This window comes from Orbicella franksi, chromosome 14, assembly GCF_964199315.1.
Source record: "Orbicella franksi chromosome 14, jaOrbFran1.1, whole genome shotgun sequence".
NCBI classification, from domain to species: domain Eukaryota; kingdom Metazoa; phylum Cnidaria; class Anthozoa; order Scleractinia; family Merulinidae; genus Orbicella; species Orbicella franksi.
Window position 1 is genome coordinate 20,861,421 of NC_138158.1, and position 21,614 is coordinate 20,883,034.

The window sequence follows — 21,614 nt, forward strand, 5'->3', positions numbered from 1 at the left end:
TTCCTTGAAAATATCCATAAAATAATCAGATTTTATGTCAATCTAGCTTCGGCCCTCCAGACTTCTGCTGGTCCAGGAAAAAACATCAAATCTGCTCCACTCTTTCTAGCCATGCATTTCACGTTGTTTAATAAATATGAGCCCTCGCTTCACTTCCACGTCTTCCACGTCACGTACTCGCCTCTCCATCTGCGAGTATCATTACTTACGCCTTTTCAAGATTGAATTTCGAAACCGGAAAGCGCTAAATTACTGAGCGTCCCACTATAAAATCTATCTCTGTCTCTCCGTGTCCTTCATTTTTAAAAGAGAAGCGTGCAGCGAGTTTTTCTGTTTCTAGCTTGTATCTCGAAAGAACTCGCTCGAACGTGACCCTCCATACGAAATCGCGCGCGTAATCTTTATTTTGCCGAAATGCGCTCACATCGGGCTGTCCAGCTCTCCCAGTATTTTTTGCAAAATTTAGACGAGACTTTGCTTTTATTACTATCACTTAAAGCAGTTATCTGTGTATTCTTCTGAGAAAATTGCACGTGTTTTTCTCTTTTCCTTTGTTTGTTGCACATGATGAATTCACTGGAAGGCGGTCATGTCCATATTTGCAGTTCCGTACTTTCCTTATTTGTCGAATGGCACCCATAAGGACAAACGCGTGGCGCAGTTCATTCATTTCGTATGAGTGCCGCCACGATAAGGTTGTGAGATACTTGCAAAAGTCCATTTAATTTGAACCGTTCTCTTTAGTTGGATATTTCCAAGATCACAGCCTAACAATGTATCGAACAGCCTTTCGCGCGGGCCGCCGATTGTATGCCAACAAACTATGGAAGACAGTGCAAAGTGATTTTCCGTCGCGTTCTAGAACGATCGGCGCTTCGGTTCTGCTAGCGCGTTCCTCTTCCAGCGCCAGCCAGAAGTTTAGTTTGAGCCAGATAGCTGCTCCAACAGATGCGTTTTCTCTTCGACATATTGGTCCTGATGCGGCCGAGGAGAAAGAGATGCTACGAACACTGAATTTGCAGGTAAATGATACCAGGGCGAAATCTCGTGCTGTTTTCGCTTGTCCTGTCTCACAACATCTTTTTAATTTTGTTTTATGTTCTTAAGTTGACTTATGGCAATATTCTTTAGCATATAGATGAACTGATCGAGAGGACTTTACCATCTACCATCAAGTTTACAGGGCCTCTTCAGATTGATGAAGCATTGAGTAAGTTTCAAAAAGCCTCATGTAGATTTCACAGTTATACGTCTTTGTCGGGACTTCTTAATAATTAAATCCTTAACTATGAAACAAGAATAGCTATAGTGCCTACAAAATCTTCACGATGAGAACTGCTAAGAGGTCTTAAGAGCAGTAATTTGATTTATACGCAAGTTAATTGTGGGACAAATGTTTGGCGGGTTTTTTTATATTTCCGGCTGGCACAAAACTGATTACGGAAGGCGTTTCGCCTCAATTCTTGGAAACAAATGACTGTTTGTGTTTGTTCTCGTCTCGTTGTTCAGGTTTCAGGTATACTAATCGTAAACATGTGATCTGGCTTTTTTTTTTTGTGATAGACCCAAGATATTTCCTCGTGTCGTAATATTCCGTCGTGAAACGCAGTACAATTTCAAACCTTATAAAATATACACAATTGCATAATATGTCACGTGTATGTCACACAACGCTAAGAGTCGATATTGTCACGCAGCGTTTTCGTAATTTTGTGTAAAATGAAGAAGTGATTTTTTTTGCCGGGTTGTTTTAGTTGTATAATTTTTTACATTTCTAGAAAACTCTTCAAAACAATTTCTACTAATTTTAACAGTGATATTTGGCTCAACACAACCTACAAGTGGTTTCCTTGCCCCAAAACAGCTGAATTTAACCTTTCTCTACGACAGAGAAAGATTTTACAGCTTTTTTAAGTTGCAATTACTATTTAGGGTTGTAATCTTGAAATTTTATCAAAGGGAACTGGGGAGGATTTTTTTTAAGACCTGACAAGGAAAACCATGTCTGCATTATCCCCCTAATCCCTTGGATATCCTAGGGATTTAACCCTTGGGAATTCTGGTGATTTGTGCCATCAGCTCTTAGATTCTTAAATGAGGTTTACTTTTTAGGTGAACCTGATCTATTGGAAAAGTTGCGACAAGTGGCAAAACATAATCAAGTTTGGAGATCATACATTGGCATGGGATACTACAATTGCCACGTGCCGACAACAATCTTGAGAAATATTTTAGAAAACCCTGGCTGGTATGTATGAGTCGAAGTTTAGGTTGATATAAATTTTATTATTTATATTTTGTTTTGTACTGACCAAACTAACATTCACATTGCCTTTGAAAGCCTTGATGACTTTACACAGGCTGTTATTCAAATGTGTCTGTCTCATTGAAGGTTTTGGTTTCTCCTTACCCATTCAGGACCACGCCCTACACTCCATACCAACCTGAACTGGCACAGGGGCGATTGGAGTCCTTGCTGAATTTCCAGACAATGGTCAGCGACCTGACGGGGCTTGACATTGCTAACTCGTCTCTTTTAGATGAAGCAACATCAGCTGCTGAGGCCATGGCACTGTGCTATAGGTAGGCTTTAGAAGAATAATGTTATTATCACTGATAAAAGCATTTATTTAATAGTGGGTCTGTACATTGTGTAGCTTATATTATAAAATACATTGTCATCTTTTCTTTGCCTGTGAAGTATTTTGTAAATGATTTTCTTTGTCAATAGGTACAACAAGAAACCAAAGTTCTTTGTAGATCGGAATTGCCACCCTCAGATTATCTCCGTCGTGGAGACCAGAGCTAGGTGAAGATAAGTAACATTATTATCCTAATTGTAGTTTTATGAATTATACCATTTCATGTAATATGTAGAGAGAGGCATAGAATGAGGGATTCAAGTTGAAGCCCAGGCAGTTTTAATCTTTCCTATCATCTTTTTTCCAGTACTCTAGGTCCTGATGGTGAGGGTTTACAGGTGGTTATCGGTGACAAAGAATCTTTCGACTTTTCCAACCAAGATGTCAGCGGTGTGTTGTTCCAGTACCCAGACACCAATGGCAAAATTGATGACTTTTCTGATCTGGTGGAAAGAGCTCATGATGCCAAGGTATGTGACAAGTAAAGTACTAATCAAAATATTTTTAATTAGTAGTGAGCCACTCAGCTCTGTTCTATTGGCTATCATTATCCACAAATCTGTTTGGTTGTGATCATTGAACTCAGTCAGCTGCAGAGCAAGAGTAAGACAGATGAAACCTCAAGGGAAGGGGGTGGGGGGTGGGGGGTGGGGAAGAGTCTGAATTATACTGAGGAAGATGATTGTTGAACCTTTCAGGGTTTTAAAAATCATTTATTAGTAAAGATGTACCTCTTCATATTAGGAGGTTATTTCCTGGACTGTTAGTAGTAATATGTACTTGAAGAAATTTGCAGCTGATAATATGCAAACTGCTTCTTTTATTTCAATGCATAGGCTCTAGCTGTATGTGCCACAGATCTTCTTGCTCTGACTATACTGAGGCCTCCTGGTGAATTTGGTTGTGATGTTGCCATAGGATGCACACAAAGATTTGGAGTGCCTCTCGGTAAGCTAGTATACTAACAGTAGCATGTTATGTACAATGTTGTAGTTTTGTTTTTGAGTCACTTGGAGACCAATTTTTGAGCTTTGTGCATTGTCATTGTTATCATTATCATCATCACAGTGTCTGATCTAGGATTTCACTTTAGGGGGACATTCTGTTCCAGTCAACAATTTTCAAGGGGACATTCCAGTTTTATTGGCTTGTGAAAAATAAGAAAAGTTGTCAGCATAAATGAGTTATGGGTAGTACATGTATGTTGTAAAGACAAAAAAAAAATAAATAGGGGGAAACACAACTTTATTCATTAATACACAGTTCTCAATGCACTAACCACCGGTTTCTCCTGGAGAGCAACGGAATTTACAACAGCTCTTTCAAAATTGCTGGCCATATGAACTTCCTTAAGAGCATTTTGATCATTTTGACTTTCTATGTGGTGAGTCAGCGTCAAAGTTCTGAAATCAATGCAGCCAGAAGTGAAGGGATTTGCTTTGCTAGACCCAATGCAAATCGAACGCAACATACCCTTTGTGTTTTCGTATCGCAACCACTTGAATTTTTCCAACCAGGTAGATTGAAAGTTTCTCCTTTCTTCTTTGGCTTTCGGGTCGACAAAAGGTTCACATTCATCAGTATCACTCAATTTATCTTCGTCAACGTTGTCGATTCTGCTGGTTTCCATTTGTGGTCTGTGTTCTTCTCTTTTGTTTTCTCGACCAAAGAATGAGAATATTCTTTTCTGCTTTGACACGACAATAATATAGCAGAATGACAAAGAAAACAACCCAAATAACTTGTCGTGTTTCATCAATCAAGCGTGAAAAGTAAGGGGTTCACAATGAGCATGTGCATTTTTTATAAATTGACCCCCTATAAGAATTATTCTACTTGTTCCCAGGAATCTCATCTTGGCCTCTGGCAGCCATTTTTATTTGTCCATGTCGTAAACATTCGTAAAACGCACGCTGTTTTATATTGTCAATTCTATGAAACTTTAAATCACACAAAGTTTTCGAAAAACTTAGGAAACGGAGGAAAATTACAAGTCGGTAGCTGCAGATGTTTGCTGCGCCAAAATGATCCATGTGATGAATATTTGGGGGACATCTTCTATCGAACTGCGCCAATCCCACAATGACGCGCTCTAGATCACACACTGCCTCATCATTGTTATTATTGTCATAACCATCATCAATCTTGTCATCCTTATCACAATCATCATCATTATCGCCACCGTTATCATCGCATCTTTGTTAGTAATCCTTTTGATTGGAATCTTGAGAGATGGTTGTTTGTTGGGCTGTGATCAGGTTGTAATAGATACATTGAGCTATTAGATTACATACTTTGTAGATTAGGGGAAAAAGTGACAAAAAATATCTCTGATTCTTGGAAAAGTGCAAAGTCAGTAACATAATTGTATTGGTCTCTACTTACAGTGTAAAATGTTTGTATGGAAAATGTTTAAATGAATGTATGTACTGGCACCTTTCACTGGAAAGCTCATTGTTTTTGTTCATCATCAGGCTATGGAGGGCCCCATGCTGGTTTCTTTGCTGTGCGTGACATGGGAAACTTGAAGAGGATGCTTCCAGGGAGAATGGTTGGTGTGACAAGGCAAGTTCAGAAAGATGTACTGACTGTTAAATAATCCAGATTAAGGGCTTTCTAAGTCAAAACATTTTATTTTTAGTAACAATATTATAATAATGGCTGTTTGTAGGGATGCTCAAGGCAAATCATGCTATCGTTTAGCACTTCAGACACGCGAACAACATATCAGAAGAGACAAGGCTACAAGCAACATCTGCACAGCCCAGGTAAGATATTACAAATTATTTCCCTGCTGGGTCAAAATTGTTTTCAATCATTTGCTTTGACTGTCACATGTATGACAATGTGCATTTTCAGAAAATATCCATACCCACCCCAAGGAAGGTTATTGGAAATTTTCAAGGGGGTGGGGGGGGGGGGGGGGGGGGTCTAAAAGCCAAAATCTTTTAAAAGAAATTATGAAGCCAAACTGGAATTTCTGGAGGGGTGGGAGGGGTATGGATATTTTCTGGAACAACACAATTTAAGTTTTTGTTAGACCAATTTGGTTGTATTGTGTACATGTGCTACATTCAAAGCTTATGATTCAGCCTATTTTATACTAGGTATATTCTTTTCAAACCAATTATCAAATAAATTGTTTTCAAGCTTTTCCAAGATCTGTAATCTCAAAACAATTTATATTCATTTGTTGTGATTTCTATATTTATTCAGAGATACTCAAATATACTGTTCATTTTGCTTACAGGCCCTTCTTGCCAACATGTCGGCAATGTACACGATCTATCATGGACCAAAGGGAATCAAGAACATTGCAAAACGTGTTCATAATGCAACTCTTCTGTTAGCTGAAGGTATGGACTGTGCCTGGAAATTAATTATTTTACATTTGTACCTATTGGTGACTTTTTAAGATTTTAAAATGAAGACTCTGTAGATTTAATTCTGTTGGCTTCCAAAGTGGTAAGAATGGTACACATATGGATCAGGAGGCTTTGTTTATGTCTAGCTGGACTCATACTTAGAGCGAAACTCTACATTGGACTTATATTCGATTCAAGAAGGGATGGGGGCCAAAGGTGCCCCAGTTTAGTGCCATACTAAACCCAATGGAGAGTTATATTTTTTTTCACCTGTCTGGTAAAAAAAGTGTCCCCATGACAGTTGTAAGCTCTTAATGATTTTGAGTTCTGAGTATGCCAATGCCAACACAGCAACCCAGTATTAAATTTTAGAACCAAGGAAGTCACCTTATTGGTATTGATATACTTGTATATGTAGGGGTCACCCCACCCCCACACAGTCAGTCACAGTCAGTCACATGATATGTAGAAACTAGCTGACCATGAGGTCGAGAGACCGAAAGGGAAATAAAACGGTTGGACAAGTCTATGTTTTGATCTTGCCTTATTCTTTTGTGGCAACGAGGGCCAACATATATTGTATTATATATTAAGAGAGATGAATCTTCTTTTGTTCCTATGTGAAAAATTGATTTTTAGAGTGTTTCTGTCAGTGATTTGCAACTATTTGTGTATTTGCTTTCAAGGCAAGAATTTTGCCAAGCAACAAAAGATGCATTTTTTATAACTTATAAAATGTTATTTTAGGATTGAAACGTGCTGGACATCTTCTGGAAAATGATTTATTCTTTGACACTTTAAAGGTAAGCAGTATGTCCTGAATCTTCATGTCACTAATACAATGTACATGTAACTCTAATTAGGATATTAGCCCATGTCGAAATATATTTACACAAAAAAAGCTTTGCATAACTTTGTTATATTAAGTCTACATATTTTTATTAGAATTTCTCCGTTTATCTTCATGTAGGTTACATCAGGCATTGGAGATGCTTCAGACATTCTTGAAAGAGCTAAACAGAGACAGATCAATCTGAGAAAGTTTGATGAAAAAACTGTGAGTAAATAATACTTACTGGTATACTAGGTGTGATACATTAGTGCTAGGGGTTAACCTTGGAAGTATATACATTTCATACAGGGGGAGTTTAATTAAAAATGCTCCCGCAGGTTGCATAATGCTTTGGAAACTGAGAAAATATCAGGCAGTATGGAACACCAGGGTTGATACAGACATTCCTCTACAGTTGACTTCAAGAACTATGCTAGTAGTAATATATTGTCACTGTGGATGTTAATTTTTTTTTTTTTATAATTTTAGGTTGGTGTATCACTGGATGAGACAGTCAAAGAGAAAGACTTGGCAGATCTTTTGTGGGTGTTTGGTTGCGACAGTTCAACTGTAAGTATGCAAAGTTATTATTAAAATTGCATTCTCAAGAAAGTCGCAATTTCATTTTGATTGCTTAAAGTTGAATATAGCTGTTGTGGTTCACTTTACCCTTGATACAATTTGGAACACTATATAATAATAATGATAGTGATAACAATGATGATGACGACAATGAGATAATAAAGATATTGATAATGATAACGATAATGATAATGATAACAATAGTAAACTCGTGCCCCACTAATAATGTTTAACCTTCACTTAATAATGTTGTTGTGTCATTCTCTATTAGGATTCCTTGGCTGCGAACATGGAGGAAGTGCCTGTACACAGTATTCTACAAAGTTCATTCAAGAGACTTAGTGACTACATGACCCATCCTGTATTCAACACTTACCACTCAGAGACAAACATTGTTCGTTACATGAAGTTGTTGGAAAACAAAGACATCTCTTTGTGCCATTCTATGATTCCTTTGGTACGTAATATCTCAGATATCTCCTGTTTGTCATGCGATAGTTATAACTAGCACAAGACAAACAGGGCTGGAAAAGAAAAACTTGAATTCCAGCTTGCCCTTGGGACAAGTAGCTCTCAAATTTTGCTTGCCCTGTGCAAGTCTTAGTTTGTTATTTTAATGATTTAGTTGGCAGACGACTTGCCTGATCCCTTGCAGATTGAGCAAGTGAGAATGAAAAGGTATTTGCACAGCAGGAAAATATATTGATCCGGACGACCAGACAGCACTTTTTTCAAGTCCTCACAAACCAAATCTTGTGTGTCAGGATAGGGCTGGCACAGGACAAACTAAATTTTGTGCAGTGATCGCATGGCTATCTTCATAGGATTGGTCTATCTCGCCTGCTTTAGTTAACATACTGTGTCTAGATCCGCCAAGAAAATGTTGTTCTTTTTGTGGATGGATGATTGGCCTTGTTCTTTTCTGCATGTTCATGACCAAGACACACTCAGATCTTGGTTAACACTCCCTCATCCCACCCCCTCCCCCTAAGATATAATGGTGAATACATAATTGATCAGTGTATTGTAGATTTGTCTCAGTTAAAGTAATTCACTAAAAACAATTCATGTCTGATTGAGGGCATGTTTTTTATTTTTCTTAGGGCTCTTGTACAATGAAACTGAATGCCACTACTGAAATGATGGTATGGTACTTAATATATTGATATACTTCAACTTTTTACACTTTAGAAATTATTTAGTGCTGCTGTAAATTTTAAATATTAAATTGACTGTGGCCATGCTGTATGTAAATAAAACTCAGACCTGAAACAACTGTACATACTGAATCAGATGTCTTTTTTACTCAGCCAATCACCTGGCCGAAGTTTGCCGATATCCATCCTTATGCTCCAGTAGAGCAAGCACAGGGATATCGCCATCTCTACCAGGAACTGGAGAAAGATTTATGTGAGATCACTGGCTTTGATGCAGTGTGTTTCCAGCCTAACAGGTACTTGAAGATTTTTGGTTCAAGGGTATTATTAAGACTTTGCAGTCCCAATACGGAGTTTACTTTCGTAGTCACACAATTAGGTGTCTACCATGAGAGATGTACAGTTTGGAAAATCTCAAGAGTTGTGTGCGAATGCTTGCTTGCAGCTCCTCAGCTCCATTTCGCTTGTTATTCGTTTGTCTAAGTTTTGAAGCTCATTCTTATGGTGTTTGGTGTGAAGTCTAAAATAATTACATTTATTTGTATTTAACTCTGGAGGAAGGGGGAGAGGACTGGTACTAGTTTTCTCTGACATGCGCTCTACGTACTTCATTCGCCATGTGCTTGTGCACAACGTAGCTTGGCTCAACGCAAGTTTCTTTCCAGAGTTCTTCTTTACAATACGTATCTCGATGTTTACACTATGGCTTCTAGAAAGAGCAGCAGGAGAACAAAACCTCCGCTTAAACTGAAAGATTTTGACATCGACGGCTTCATAGCAGAATCAACACCGCAACAGATGAGCGAAGCAGTTGAACGTGAACTGAGTCAGGTGGAGTCCATGATCAAAGACCTCTCTCCGACAAAATTTAAAGCAGAGCAGTCCACTGTAGAGCAAGAGAGAGCGGTAGAAGATCTTCGAAACCAGAACTTGAAGCTAGAATTGGACCTCACTCGTACCAAACTCGAGCTGTTGAAGCTACAGCAAGATTCAGCGCAGCCCAGTGCCCCCAAGATGGCGACGACAATCACAACAACGCCTAATGATAATCCTATCGCAAAACCAACCTTAAAAAGCCTTCAGCAAGATCCTACCGTTCAATCGGAGCTTAAATCTCTCATGGACTCTTTGGGAGATCCAGTTTTACTGGGTTTAACTGAAGAGGAGCAGGATCCAGCTCAACAGCTGTTAGAACCCACTATTTCAAGAGGTAAACGTCCTTTACTTATACCTGATTTCATTAGTTCCCTCCCCATAGTTCTGCAGGAGGATAAGGAGACCGTGCTTGGAACCTCTGGTGATGCTAGAATTGTCTTAAAATCCTCTCAAGAAAAGAAGCTATCCCTTGACAAAATTTCATTCCCACAGTGGTCAGCAGCTAACTTTCGCATTATGCATACTCTCATGAAAGATGGGCTTCTTTCGTCCACCCAGGAAATTCTCGATTATATTGTGTACAGTTCAAAAATTTCTGAACTAGCGAAGTGTTACCCTTTGCCAAAAGTGATGCAGTATGATGATTTGTACCGCAAAATGCAATTTACCACAAGCTGTAAATGGGGATCTGACAGCCAATTCATATCCCATGAAACGCTTCACAGACCAGATCCATCGACTCCCACATCCACACGCCCACCTCTTCGCAAAGCGTCCCGCCCAGTCATAAACCAAGCAACAGGGAAGTAGGTTTGCTTTGAATTCCAACGGGATGAAGGTTGCCGCTTTGGCTCCTCCTGTAGATATGATCATGTTTGCATCAAACCGCAATGTATGGGAACCCACCCACAATGGCAACACCAGTCTGCTACTGCTCAAGACCCCCAATACTGAACCCACACTCAACTACAGAGATCTCTCCAAATTGTACTTTAACGGCAGAACTAGCAGGAGATATCTCAACCACATTGTTACATGCAGGGACCGATCCCACCTTAATGACATGCTGTCCCACAGAGTGTGGGGAAAGTTTACCTATTAAAGCAGGGGCCTTTTTGGAATCTATGCAGCAGCCCCAAGCAGCCAAGGTCTCCACAGACTTAATTTTTGGGACCTGGGCAGCAGAACTATCAAATGACCCGGACATGAAATTTATTCTTGATGGTGTTAAAAATGGATTTCAGCTACTCCCTCCTGATTCAACGGTCTCACATGCCTTTACACACAACAATAAATCTGCTCTACGACCTGGAGCTAAAGATCAAATTGAAGTGCAACTGGTTAAGGGTCTTCAAGAAGACCATTTTGCTGTAGCAGACAAATCCCACATGCCCATAATCGTTAATGCACTTGGGGCTGTACCTAAAAAGGACTTGAATGAATTACGGATGATCATGGATTGCAGCTGACCGTTAATGGCAAATGCCAACTCATACATGGATTTAGAACATTACAAGTATGTTACTGTTGATGATGCAGCAAACCTCTGTCAACCAGGTTGTTGGTTGGCAAAAGTTGACTTAAAACACGCTTACAGAAGTGTTGGTACTCACCCCGACAGCTGGCAAGTTACAGGGATGTCTTGGTGTTTCAACGACTCTAAACATTCTACCTACCTCTATGATAAGCAACTCCCGTTTGGAGCCAGGGCTTCTCCAATGATTTTTCATCGCCTTACACAATCAGTCTGTCGAATGATGACCCGAAGAGGATATACTGTGTTGGCGTACCTGGACGACTTCCTCATCATTGAACCAACTCAGCTTCAGTGCAAAGCAGCTTTTGACATTCTACTAAACTTACTAGAGTCTCTTGGCTTCACTGTCAACTGGACAAAAGTTGTCTTCCCAACCCAATGTCTGGTTTTTCTGGGTGTTGAAATTGACACTGTTAAGTGTGAACTCCGCCTCCCAGAAGATCGTGTATCTGAGTTGTTATTCGTTCTCAAGGAAACCAGTTCAAAACGTAAATGCTCCAAGCTTCACCTTCAACGACTCATTGGCAAGCTCAATTGGGCAGCACGTGTTGTTCAAGGGGGCCGCACGTTTCTCAGGCATCTTATCACCTTGGCAAATGCTGTTAAACGCCCGTACCACCGCGTTTATTTAAACCTATGCGCCAGAGCTGACCTCCTGTGGTGGACCTCCCTCTTACCTGCACACAACTGTAAAACATTGTTCCCCTCAGCAACCCCTGAACTTCCTACAGCAGTGCTTACAGATGCTTCCCTGTCTGGTGGGGGGTGCGTATGGGAAACTGACTGGATGTATGTTAACTGGGCCTTAGACTACCCAGCTCTCTACTCTCTGCACATCAATTACAAGGAGACATTCACAATCATTTTGGCAGCCCATCGTTGGGCACCCTTTTGGTAAGGTTATCAAGTGGTCGTCAAGTCGGACAGCCAGGTGGCTGCGGCTATCTTAAACAAAGGTTCAACCTGTTGCCCAGTAATAATGGACTGGATTCGTTCTCTGTTTTGGCTTAAGGAGTATTACAATTTCAGCCTGTTAGTCAAACACATTCCAGGAACAACCAATACCCTAGCAGATAGTGTTTCACGCTTTGACAATGTATACTACTGGCCAACATTCCAGGCATGGCTCTCCGAATCCCCTGTATCATATGATTTAGAATCTCACATGTCTTCATTGTCTCTTGCACTCCTTAGAAACAAAGGATCAGCAGCAACTTGACCGCGAAGTCATCAATTCCTGGCATATGCCCCTACTACCAAGTCCACCTATATGAGTCAAATGCGCTCATACCTCTCCTTTTGTGTATACTACGGTTACCAGCCTATCCCAGCATCAGTATGAACCCTTAACTGCTACGCAGCCTTCCTAGCAAGATCACTTTCAGCATCCTCCATCCCAGCCTATTTGAATGCAGTTCGCATCCTTCATCTTGAACATGGACTTGCAGACCCAACCAAAAACAATTTTCAGCTGGCAACTATACTTCGGGGAATTAAACGTATAAAAGGTTTATCAGTATCCCAAAAGAAACCAATTACGCCTCGGATCCTGTTAGCCTTCAAGAATCACTTAAACTTAGATGATCCTTTGTATGCAACATTTTGGGCAGTCTGTCTGGTAGCTTTCTTCGGCCTCCTACGTAAAGCTAACTTGCTATACAGAGGATTAACACATTTCAACCCATCAAAGCATCTGCGTCGAGGGGACATCTTCTTCTTTACAGACTGGGCCATCATTATCAACAGATGGTCAAAAACAATCCAATTTAGTCAGCGCATTTTGACTATGCCTTTACCACGCATTGCCCAGCGCCCACTCTGCCCTTATACAGCTCTCAAGCATGCTTTCAGCTTAGTACCAGCCTCCTTATCAGGCCCAGCCTTTGTCATCCCAGCTTCAACCAAGGGAGGTCTGGTCCCTCTGATGTATGGAAAGTTTAACTTCCTACTTAAATTATTGGCAACCACGATGAACTTGGATCCATCTAAATTTAGCGGACATAGTTTTCGATCAGGCGGGGCCACTCTGGCCTTTCAAGCTCAAATCCCAGCAGAACTTATCAAACGCTTAGGAGACTGGCAGTCAGATGCTTATAGATCTTATATTCACATTCCAGTTAAAGACAGAATGCAAGCAGTTAGTCGGCTGACTTCGTTTGTTTAGATTTTCTTCCTTGCTCTGTTTTTCGTCTGGGGTTAAGTCGTTCCTCCCTTGGGAAAATTTCTATTAAATGGAAGGGATCACTTCCAAGCCCTTTCCCGTTTACCCCAGACTTTATTGTTGTTATTTTGTTTCTTTGCCTTTCGTTTAGAGAGTTAAGTCTAAAATAATTACATTTATTTGTATTTAACTCTGGAGGAAGGGGGAGAGGACTGGTACTAGTTTTCTCTGACATGTGCTCTACGTACTTCATTCGCCATGTGCTTGTGCACAACGTAGCTTCGCTCCCCCCTTCCCCTCCCTAATTATTTGTTGTTGTTATATTCCTTGTACATTTACCTTTTCCAGTTGGGAAAATTTCTATTAAATGGAAGGGATCACTTCCGAGCCCTTTCCTGTTTACCCCAGACTTTATTGTTGTTATTTTGTTTCTTCGCCTTTCGTTTAGAGAGTTAAACTGTGTAAACATGTGTTCTTCACATATTATGCAATGTTAATGTTTCATTGTTTGATTGACATTATTTTTCTGCATTGTAGTGGAGCACAAGGTGAATATGCTGGGCTCAGAGCAATCCGTGCCTACCATGAACACAATGGAGCTGAAAATAGAAAGGTGTGATTCCATTGATCATACTCTATGAGAATGATGATCTAAAATAAATGCTTTTTGAGTGTTAACATCATCATGATGTCAACACTTTTTAAGTAACTACCAAACATCAAAATCAAATCAGGACTTTATTTATCCATGGTAAAGATTAAAGCTATAAGCTTATGGGGCCTTGCACTAAAATAAAAGAAAAAAATAATAAATGTTGTAACCTATTATCTATAGAAATCTGGGTAATGGTTAGATAATTTGATCATTGGGAGTTCTGTAAGAAAGCTGACGTATTCTCACCCTTTACATTGAAATATTGTGTGGTGATAAGGATTGGAATACTATTTAAATGGTAAACTTGGCCGCAGGCATCGAACTTCATAGATTCAGGGATTGTTTAGACAGCAAGTGGCAAAAAGAGTAAGGAAAATGGCGACACAAGACTGAATTATAGGTGAAGAGGTGGTGAAGGGGGAACCCTGTAATGGACTCGCAATGGCATTCCATTCAGGGGGAGTAGAATTATTCATGATAGCTTTATGCTAAAGAAACTAGAGTACCAAAGTTCTGATGTGGTAGAGGTTTTTTGTATACTGTACATTTGATCCAAGGTTGCGATCTAAGAAAAATTATGAGGAGCCCAACAGTCCATCGCCACGAAATCCTTGGTGTGCGGCACTTAAGCTTATGTGAAAAAAGGAAGTTTTTCCAGTCGCCCTACATGTAAGACACCGATGCACTTCTAGAGCACGGCCCTGTGATCTGACTGACTGACTGACCAATCCACAGACAGACAGACAGACAGACAGACAGACAGACGACAGAAGTCATTATAATTATAATTATTATGAATTGTTGTTACATGATTTCCCTTTCAGGTGTGTCTCATTCCTGTGTCGGCTCATGGCACCAATCCCGCCAGTGCTCAGATGGCTGGTTACCAGGTGCAAGTCGTGAAGGTTGAAGACAATGGAAATGTCAGTCTGAGTGACTTGAAAATGCAGGTACATGATAACGTTTAAGACACATTGTCTTTCTATTGTTTGGTGACAGCCATGCCCCTTCTCAGACAGTTGCACAAGCACCAAAAATTGTGTCTAGGATTATTGGGTCCTTTCAAACCCCTGGCCATGGACATAATTTATTTTCCTTTATGGGCCTACTTCTTCCTCAAATTGTGCGCTTTTGCATAGCAGAGACTTATTGTATCCGGTCTATTCAAATGTGGCATGTGTGTTTGTCAAAGTGTGTAACTCACTGTGTATTTTTGTTGCAAGACTGTAAGTAAGGAGCAGGCTGTATATTGTTACATCTAAATGAGTAACTTGGTGTTTGAAAGCTAACCATTTTATGCACAATCTTATTCCATCAGGTTGAGAAGTACAGCAAAGATCTGGCAGCCATCATGGTGACGTATCCGTCAACTAATGGTGTCTTTGAAGAAGGCATCAGGTGAACATAAACAGGTGTACATCTCTCTCCTCTGCAGAGGCACTCCAGGAGCGGTGGGAAAATGTCAAGGAGAGAATGGGGAAGTTACCCATGTGCTTTCTTTACCCCCTCCCCTTCTCAGCCTCTGCATTGCCAGCTTACATGGCCAAAGGGAAATGTGGAGGGGGAGGATGGGGATATTCCCCAGGTGTTTTCTTCCTTCCCCCTCACCATCCTTTGCACTGTCGGTCTACATGGTCAAGGGAAAGTGTGGAAGAGGGGATGGAGGCATTCCATCCATGCTTTCTTCCCCTCCCTTCCCAGTCTCCGCACAGTAAGCCTACAAAGTCGAGGCAGCACAAAAAATGCCCCAGGGGAGGAGAGCGGATGTACATGGTGGTGTTGTGAGCTGTTTGGCTGTTGCCTTTAGTACCTGTTTTAATCTTTTTTTAAAATTAATTTTATCTCTTAGGGACATTTGTGACATGGTTCACGAACATGGTGGACAGGTTTACCTAGATGGCGCCAACTTAAATGCTCAGGTTTGTATTTGTAAATAACATCCACTGACCAGTTCGTTATTTAAGTGATATATCAAACACGAAAGACCGTGTTTGACCACATTTCCAAACATCGAGAAGAGGGTTGAAAATAAGACGCGTAGCGGAGTATTTTTGACGAACTTCGAGGTGTTTGGAAATGTGGTCAAACATTGTCTTGAGCGTTTGATATATCTTCTCAATCGAAACTAAAACTAAGGAGAAAACGGAGAAATAAAATCGTAAAAATCTATGCTAATTAAGATCAGATATCCAAACACCGTCACGGTCATGATTTCCTTCGTTTAAACTTCATGAATTATTAATGAGTTTGAGAAATATTTTTATTGTATGGCAAACTGCAGAAAAAACTGTTCCAAGAAGAATAGGAAAATTCTGGTTGGTTCCTTGATGGACAGGTCACAAACTAGTTTGGCAAAATGCTTTTTAAAAACATCACGCAAAAGAAAATAGTTTGTTGTTAAATAGAAATCATTTTTCTTCATATTTGGTGGACATGTTTGAGTAGCCTTTCACGAGAGCCACCTGAAAGACGCTTAAAGGAGCTACGTCACAGCTTGCGCATCTTGAAAAAGTTTAGTTATAACGTTTTTGTTGGTTATCATTTTGTCCGGTTAGGTGGGATTGTGCCGACCAGCTGACTATGGCGCGGATGTGATGCACACTAACCTGCACAAAACCTTCTGTATTCCCCATGGGGGTGGAGGACCCGGAATGGGACCTATTGGAGTGTAAGTAGCAGTTGAAAGCATGCTTTTTTTTGTTGAGGGGGGGGGGGGGGTGGAGGTGGGGAATCTTGAGACGTCTTTGCTCTTGAAGATTTCGGGCCTTAGATTCCTTGGATTAGACTTTGGCTGTGGTATTAGGGAGTTAAAGCGACGATATCAAGATCGTCACGGAACGAAAGATTTAATACACAGAGCTATGTTTTAAGTTCTAGTAATCCAAACACGAAAGACCGTATTTGGCCGCACTTCCAAACACCGAGGAGAGAGTTGAAAATACGACGCGCAGCGGAGTATTTGTGTTTGGAAATGTGGTCAAACACGGTATTGAGTATGTGATACATCTTCTCAATCGAAACTAAAACTAAGGAGAAAACAGAGAAACAAAATCATAAAAACATCCATGCTAATTAAGATCAGATATCCGGCAAAGACTATCGTGGTCATGATTTCCCTGTTTTTAATATGATGAAGTACTAATAGGGTTGAGAACGTTGTGTTGGATTTTTTTTTCCTTTCTTTCAGAGGATTACAAGTAAATTATATTTTTGGTTTGACTGTTTCAATCACACAATCTGACTTTGGTGAAATTCTCCCACAGGAAAAAGCACCTCATTCCATTCTTGCCATCCCACCCTGTGATCCCACCAGAGAGTACCGTTGGTGAAGGGGCCCATCCATTTGGGGTCATCTCAGGAGCTCCATATGGTTCCAGTGCAATTCTACCCATTTCTTGGGCCTATATCAAACTGATGGGCCCTAAGGGTCTTGCACATGCAACCAAGGTGAGTTTTGAATGTTCATTGTTACATTTTTTATTAAACCATCTTGATTACAAGATTGTTTACACTGTTGTGCCTTCTTGCATTAGTGTCAGCGTTGCAGTCAATTCGGTTTAAATCGTTTACACCTGTTTGTTTGTCATTTGTTAGTTAACATAACTTCTTTTTTGTTGACTTTTACAGGTTGCCGTTTTGAATGCTAACTACATGGCTGCCAGACTCCAGGAGCACTATGACGTTTTGTTCATTGGAAAGGATGGTAATGTCGACTACTGTAATGCTTTTTGTTTGGAGGCACAATTTAGCGAAGGAAGTTTCAAATTAAAGGAGTTCAGTCAAAGTATTTTGAGTTATTTTGGCCACGTACAGAATTACCTTTAAATTAAAGGAAACCTGGAAATAATAGCTCACTAACATAGAAAAACACCAAAGAGATAGTAATAAACCATAAAGGAACAAAGATGGTTAAGGATGGAGAAGATTAACACGGATTACAAACAACGAACTTAAAAGTTAAGGCTTAACTTTCCAAGATGCGAAATCCGGGGCGTAGCTCCTGTGAGGTACAAAAATCTTCATTACAAAGTTTTCATGTTGTTTTTTTTTTCACCAGGTTATTGTGCCCACGAATTTATTGTTGACGCTAAAGATTTCAAGAAGTATGGTATTGAAGCGATTGACATTGCTAAGAGACTTCAGGATTACGGTAAGAGAAAACCTTCCGTGCAAACTTCGGGAATGAATTAGTCTTAACTTGTTGCCAAGAGAAAATATCTAACTGGTGACAGGCTCAGAACAAGTTATAGCGTTGCTAAGCGCGGGAAAACTTATAGCCGGTGCTAAGCATTCAAAAGCTGTAGCCTGTTTCAATTGCGGCCGAACTTGTAACTAGTGCCTGAGCCAAGCATACCAAGACTTGTAACGTCTGCCAAGCGCCCAGTTTTGAGAGACTATTTTTGCAGATTAGTGCTAACCGAATTTGAAAGACGTGGAACAGTTATTGAATGACCGTTGAGTGTTATGTTTGTTTGCTTTAGTTCTGGGTTTGGTGAGCTTTGTCGTTGTTTTAAAATGCTCGTGCAACTTGTGTTCGCCAATCAGATCACACGTCTTGTTTTTTAGCCAATCAGACAAAGACAAGTTGTGAAATGGGTTCTCGACTTTTTCCCGCGCCTTTTGCAGATTGGCGTGCATTTTGTTTTTTTGCCTCAATGTGATATGATCGTTTTGGTTTTGTTTTTATGAAGCGCATCAGAAAAATCGCTCTAATTACTCTCGACACTGAAAGTTGCATCTTCTGTTGCAGGTTTCCATGCGCCCACGGTATCTTGGCCAGTGTCCACCGCCCTAATGATCGAACCAACGGAGAGCGAGAGCAAAGCTGAACTAGACAGACTCTGTGATTCACTTATATGTAAGAGCCATGTTGGAAATATTAATTCTCATTACTCGTTGCCTTGCATTTCTTTAAAGTTAGTTGTGAGAATTTGGTGTCACATCAAGACAATGTCTCCTAGCTACAATGGGTGTTTTTCTATATTCTCTTCGCATATTTCCTTGACGATTTCTATATTAACATTATAAAGAGAAATTTTTATGTGGAGGGGCTGGCACTTGTAGGGCCTTGTAACAAGTCGAGATGGCTGGATATTGGCCTCGTTCTTTTTTTGTAGTGTTTATGGACCGAGACGGAGTCAATCACGGCCGATAGTGTAGCAGCTCTCGTAAGCTTGTAATTCTACTTGTCGTCACTGCAGCAGCTGTTATCTTTTAGGGGCTAGGGGGCATTGTTTCTGTTGTTTGTTCTATTGTCCTCTCAAAGGGTTTCAAGCCATTCGTGTGAGACCTTACGAGAGCTGGTACATGACCCATCACGACGCAGGATTGTGTTCATCTTGCCCGCTCACAGAGATCCCATATAATAATGACAATTACTTTGTTAAATCTACAGCGATCCGTCAAGAAATCCGTGACATCGAACAAGGCATAATGGACAAGACAAACAACCCATTAAAGGTAGCTTAATGGAATTGAATGACTATTATATTGAATTCTCTATTTATTATTTTTACATATCAAAATCTGAGCTTTAATGAACCAGTGACTGGGTTCAGCATTCATCCTGCTGGGCTACTGTTGACTGCTACCCTGCCTGCAAGGAATCCTTCATGTGAAAATGTCTTGATTTATCCACAGAATGCGCCACACACTCAGGATGTAGTGACGTCAGATACGTGGGACAGACCGTACAGTCGAGAAGTTGCAGCCTTCCCTGCTGTGAGTATAAAACACGTATTTCTTTGAACTTTGAACCGCTGGTAACAGACGGTGGGGTGTATAGGGGAGCGGGGTGGGGAAAACAAAGCACCCCTGACCTCCCTGTGTAACAACAGATCCGTGTAACCCATCAAGGAGACTGTCATATAGTTTTTCTTTGAAAATGAGGTCCCGTCCACTTCTGTCCACACTTATGCGTTTTCTTTTGAAAACGCAAACTTTCTGATGCGTTTTTTTTGCCTATCGTCCATCAAAAACGCACACATTTGAAAACGCTGTCCAGAATGGAGACACTTGAAATCGGAGACCTGCCGTATTCGCATGGACAGCGGAAACCAACTTCGATCGCAGGCTCTCTCTTCTTTGCCTCCCTTGTCAAGGGGGAAGAGCCTGGGATCGAGGTTGAGCGAGTTGCTGACGTCATGTACTCGTGCGCACGGGCGAATGACAGTTGTGGCATAGAATATCAGCGTTTTCCAGCGTTTTGGTGTGGACGGGAAAACTCTGCGAAAACGCTAGTGTGAACGGGGAAAGGCTTCATCGATAAAGCCTCGTTTCGAAAACGCATTAGTGTGAACGGGCCTAAGCCTGAGGTTATCTTTTAGTTAGGAAATAGCAGTTTATTGAGCTACTTTTTTGTTTTGTTTCGTCAGCCGTGGTTGAAGGGAACTGCAAAATTCTGGCCGACATGCTCGCGAGTGGACGACAAATACGGCGATCAACAGCTGGTCTGCACATGTCCGCCACTTGAAAGCTATGATTACGAGAAAACCAAGTCTTTTGCTTAAAAGAAAATTTGACAACAACGTGAAAGAGATGCTAATTTACTTCAATGTGTGTAGACCTATTCGGGTCGAGAAGTTTACTTGACGAATAGCATCTTTCCACAAATGAAAGCTGCTTGAATTTTGTGGGAACCTAGCAATGACCTGAAGCGGTCACGTAGAACAAGATTCTTCAACGTCGAGATAAAGAATCGAAAGAGCATTTTTCTTCAAACGGGACGTTTTAGGAGGCAACAATTTATCACACTAGGAAATGCAAATAGAATTATTTAAATATTTTATTGCACATCATGTACGGAATCAATTTTCGGTTTGCCTTCTCTTCGTCACATTCACCGCAATGATACGCTGAACGTAGTGTAAAATATTTCGAAGGCATGTTCGTGTTGCATACATAGAAATGGTAGAAAAAGAAGAATCGCTACACACACTGGAAAACTTAGGAGGTATAACGATGCAGAAATTATGATTTCCAATGTTTTGATTATATTTAAATATGTCTAAACGAGTTTCTTTTATCCACAATGAAACTTGGCAGCATTTCCCAAATCTACAAGCAAACTTGTATGAATAATAAAACAATGAAAGATTTCTTGGATGAAACAAATTCCTCACGCGCAAAAGCAATAGTATAATTTTGATTTGCTTATAATAATATAACTTTAGTTTGCTTGTAACTGTGTATTCTAAGTGGGTGCTAATGCTGTCGAATGTAATGAGACAATGAAATGAAAATAAAATACCATTCGTGCGTTGTATCTTGGATTGGTCCTGTTTTGTTTTGTTTTTGTTGTCTTTATTTTTTCAAGCACCGGCCGTTCAACAAGATTGACTTTACTTCTTTGTGTGTAAATCGCACAGTTGCATCGAATTTTTCAGCCGTTTAGGTTTGTTATCTTTACTTTTAAAGAAAGAACTGAACTTCGTCGTATTTCCTTATTTTAAGACGTCGTTTAATTTCAAAATCTACGGTCCCAGACAAAAAAAGTTAGGACACGAAGCAAGTTCTTCCTTCCTCCCACTTACAACGTTGATCGGGTGATTTTTTTCCCTTTTTGTTGCAAAAAAAAAAAAAAAAACCCTCGACATTTTCCAACATTGAGTAGGGGGAATGGGGGGTACGCGATGAAGCTCAAATGTCCCAACTACTTTTGTCCGAGTTTGTAGATGGGAGCTAAGCTGGTAGCTGCGATCAAGGGTAGCCTGGTTGACCAATCAAGTTAGTGATTTCATGTCCATGTCATAACAAACATCAATCAAACAGCATGAGTCTCCATAGCTCATCATCATCATCATCGTCA

General features: G+C 40.3%; 1 protein-coding gene across 1 annotated transcript; it reads left to right on the forward strand.

The window, feature by feature from the left end:
- Positions 1-159: 159 nt before the first annotated feature.
- Positions 160-21,063, forward strand: LOC145468947 (glycine dehydrogenase (decarboxylating), mitochondrial-like). Its single transcript, XM_081452661.1, has 28 exons — positions 160-1,022; positions 1,132-1,210; positions 2,113-2,248; positions 2,419-2,583; positions 2,732-2,809; positions 2,950-3,112; positions 3,479-3,590; positions 5,117-5,207; positions 5,314-5,410; positions 5,893-5,998; positions 6,755-6,810; positions 6,978-7,064; positions 7,329-7,409; positions 7,693-7,878; positions 8,525-8,566; positions 8,732-8,874; positions 13,690-13,765; positions 14,632-14,757; positions 15,126-15,205; positions 15,657-15,726; positions 16,363-16,475; positions 17,071-17,254; positions 17,435-17,510; positions 17,865-17,957; positions 18,558-18,665; positions 19,203-19,267; positions 19,448-19,528; positions 20,182-21,063. Exons 1-28 carry the CDS (start codon positions 774-776, stop codon positions 20,314-20,316), a joined length of 3,078 nt encoding a protein of 1,025 aa, XP_081308787.1. The 5' UTR covers positions 160-773; the 3' UTR covers positions 20,317-21,063.
- Positions 21,064-21,614: the final 551 nt, after the last annotated feature.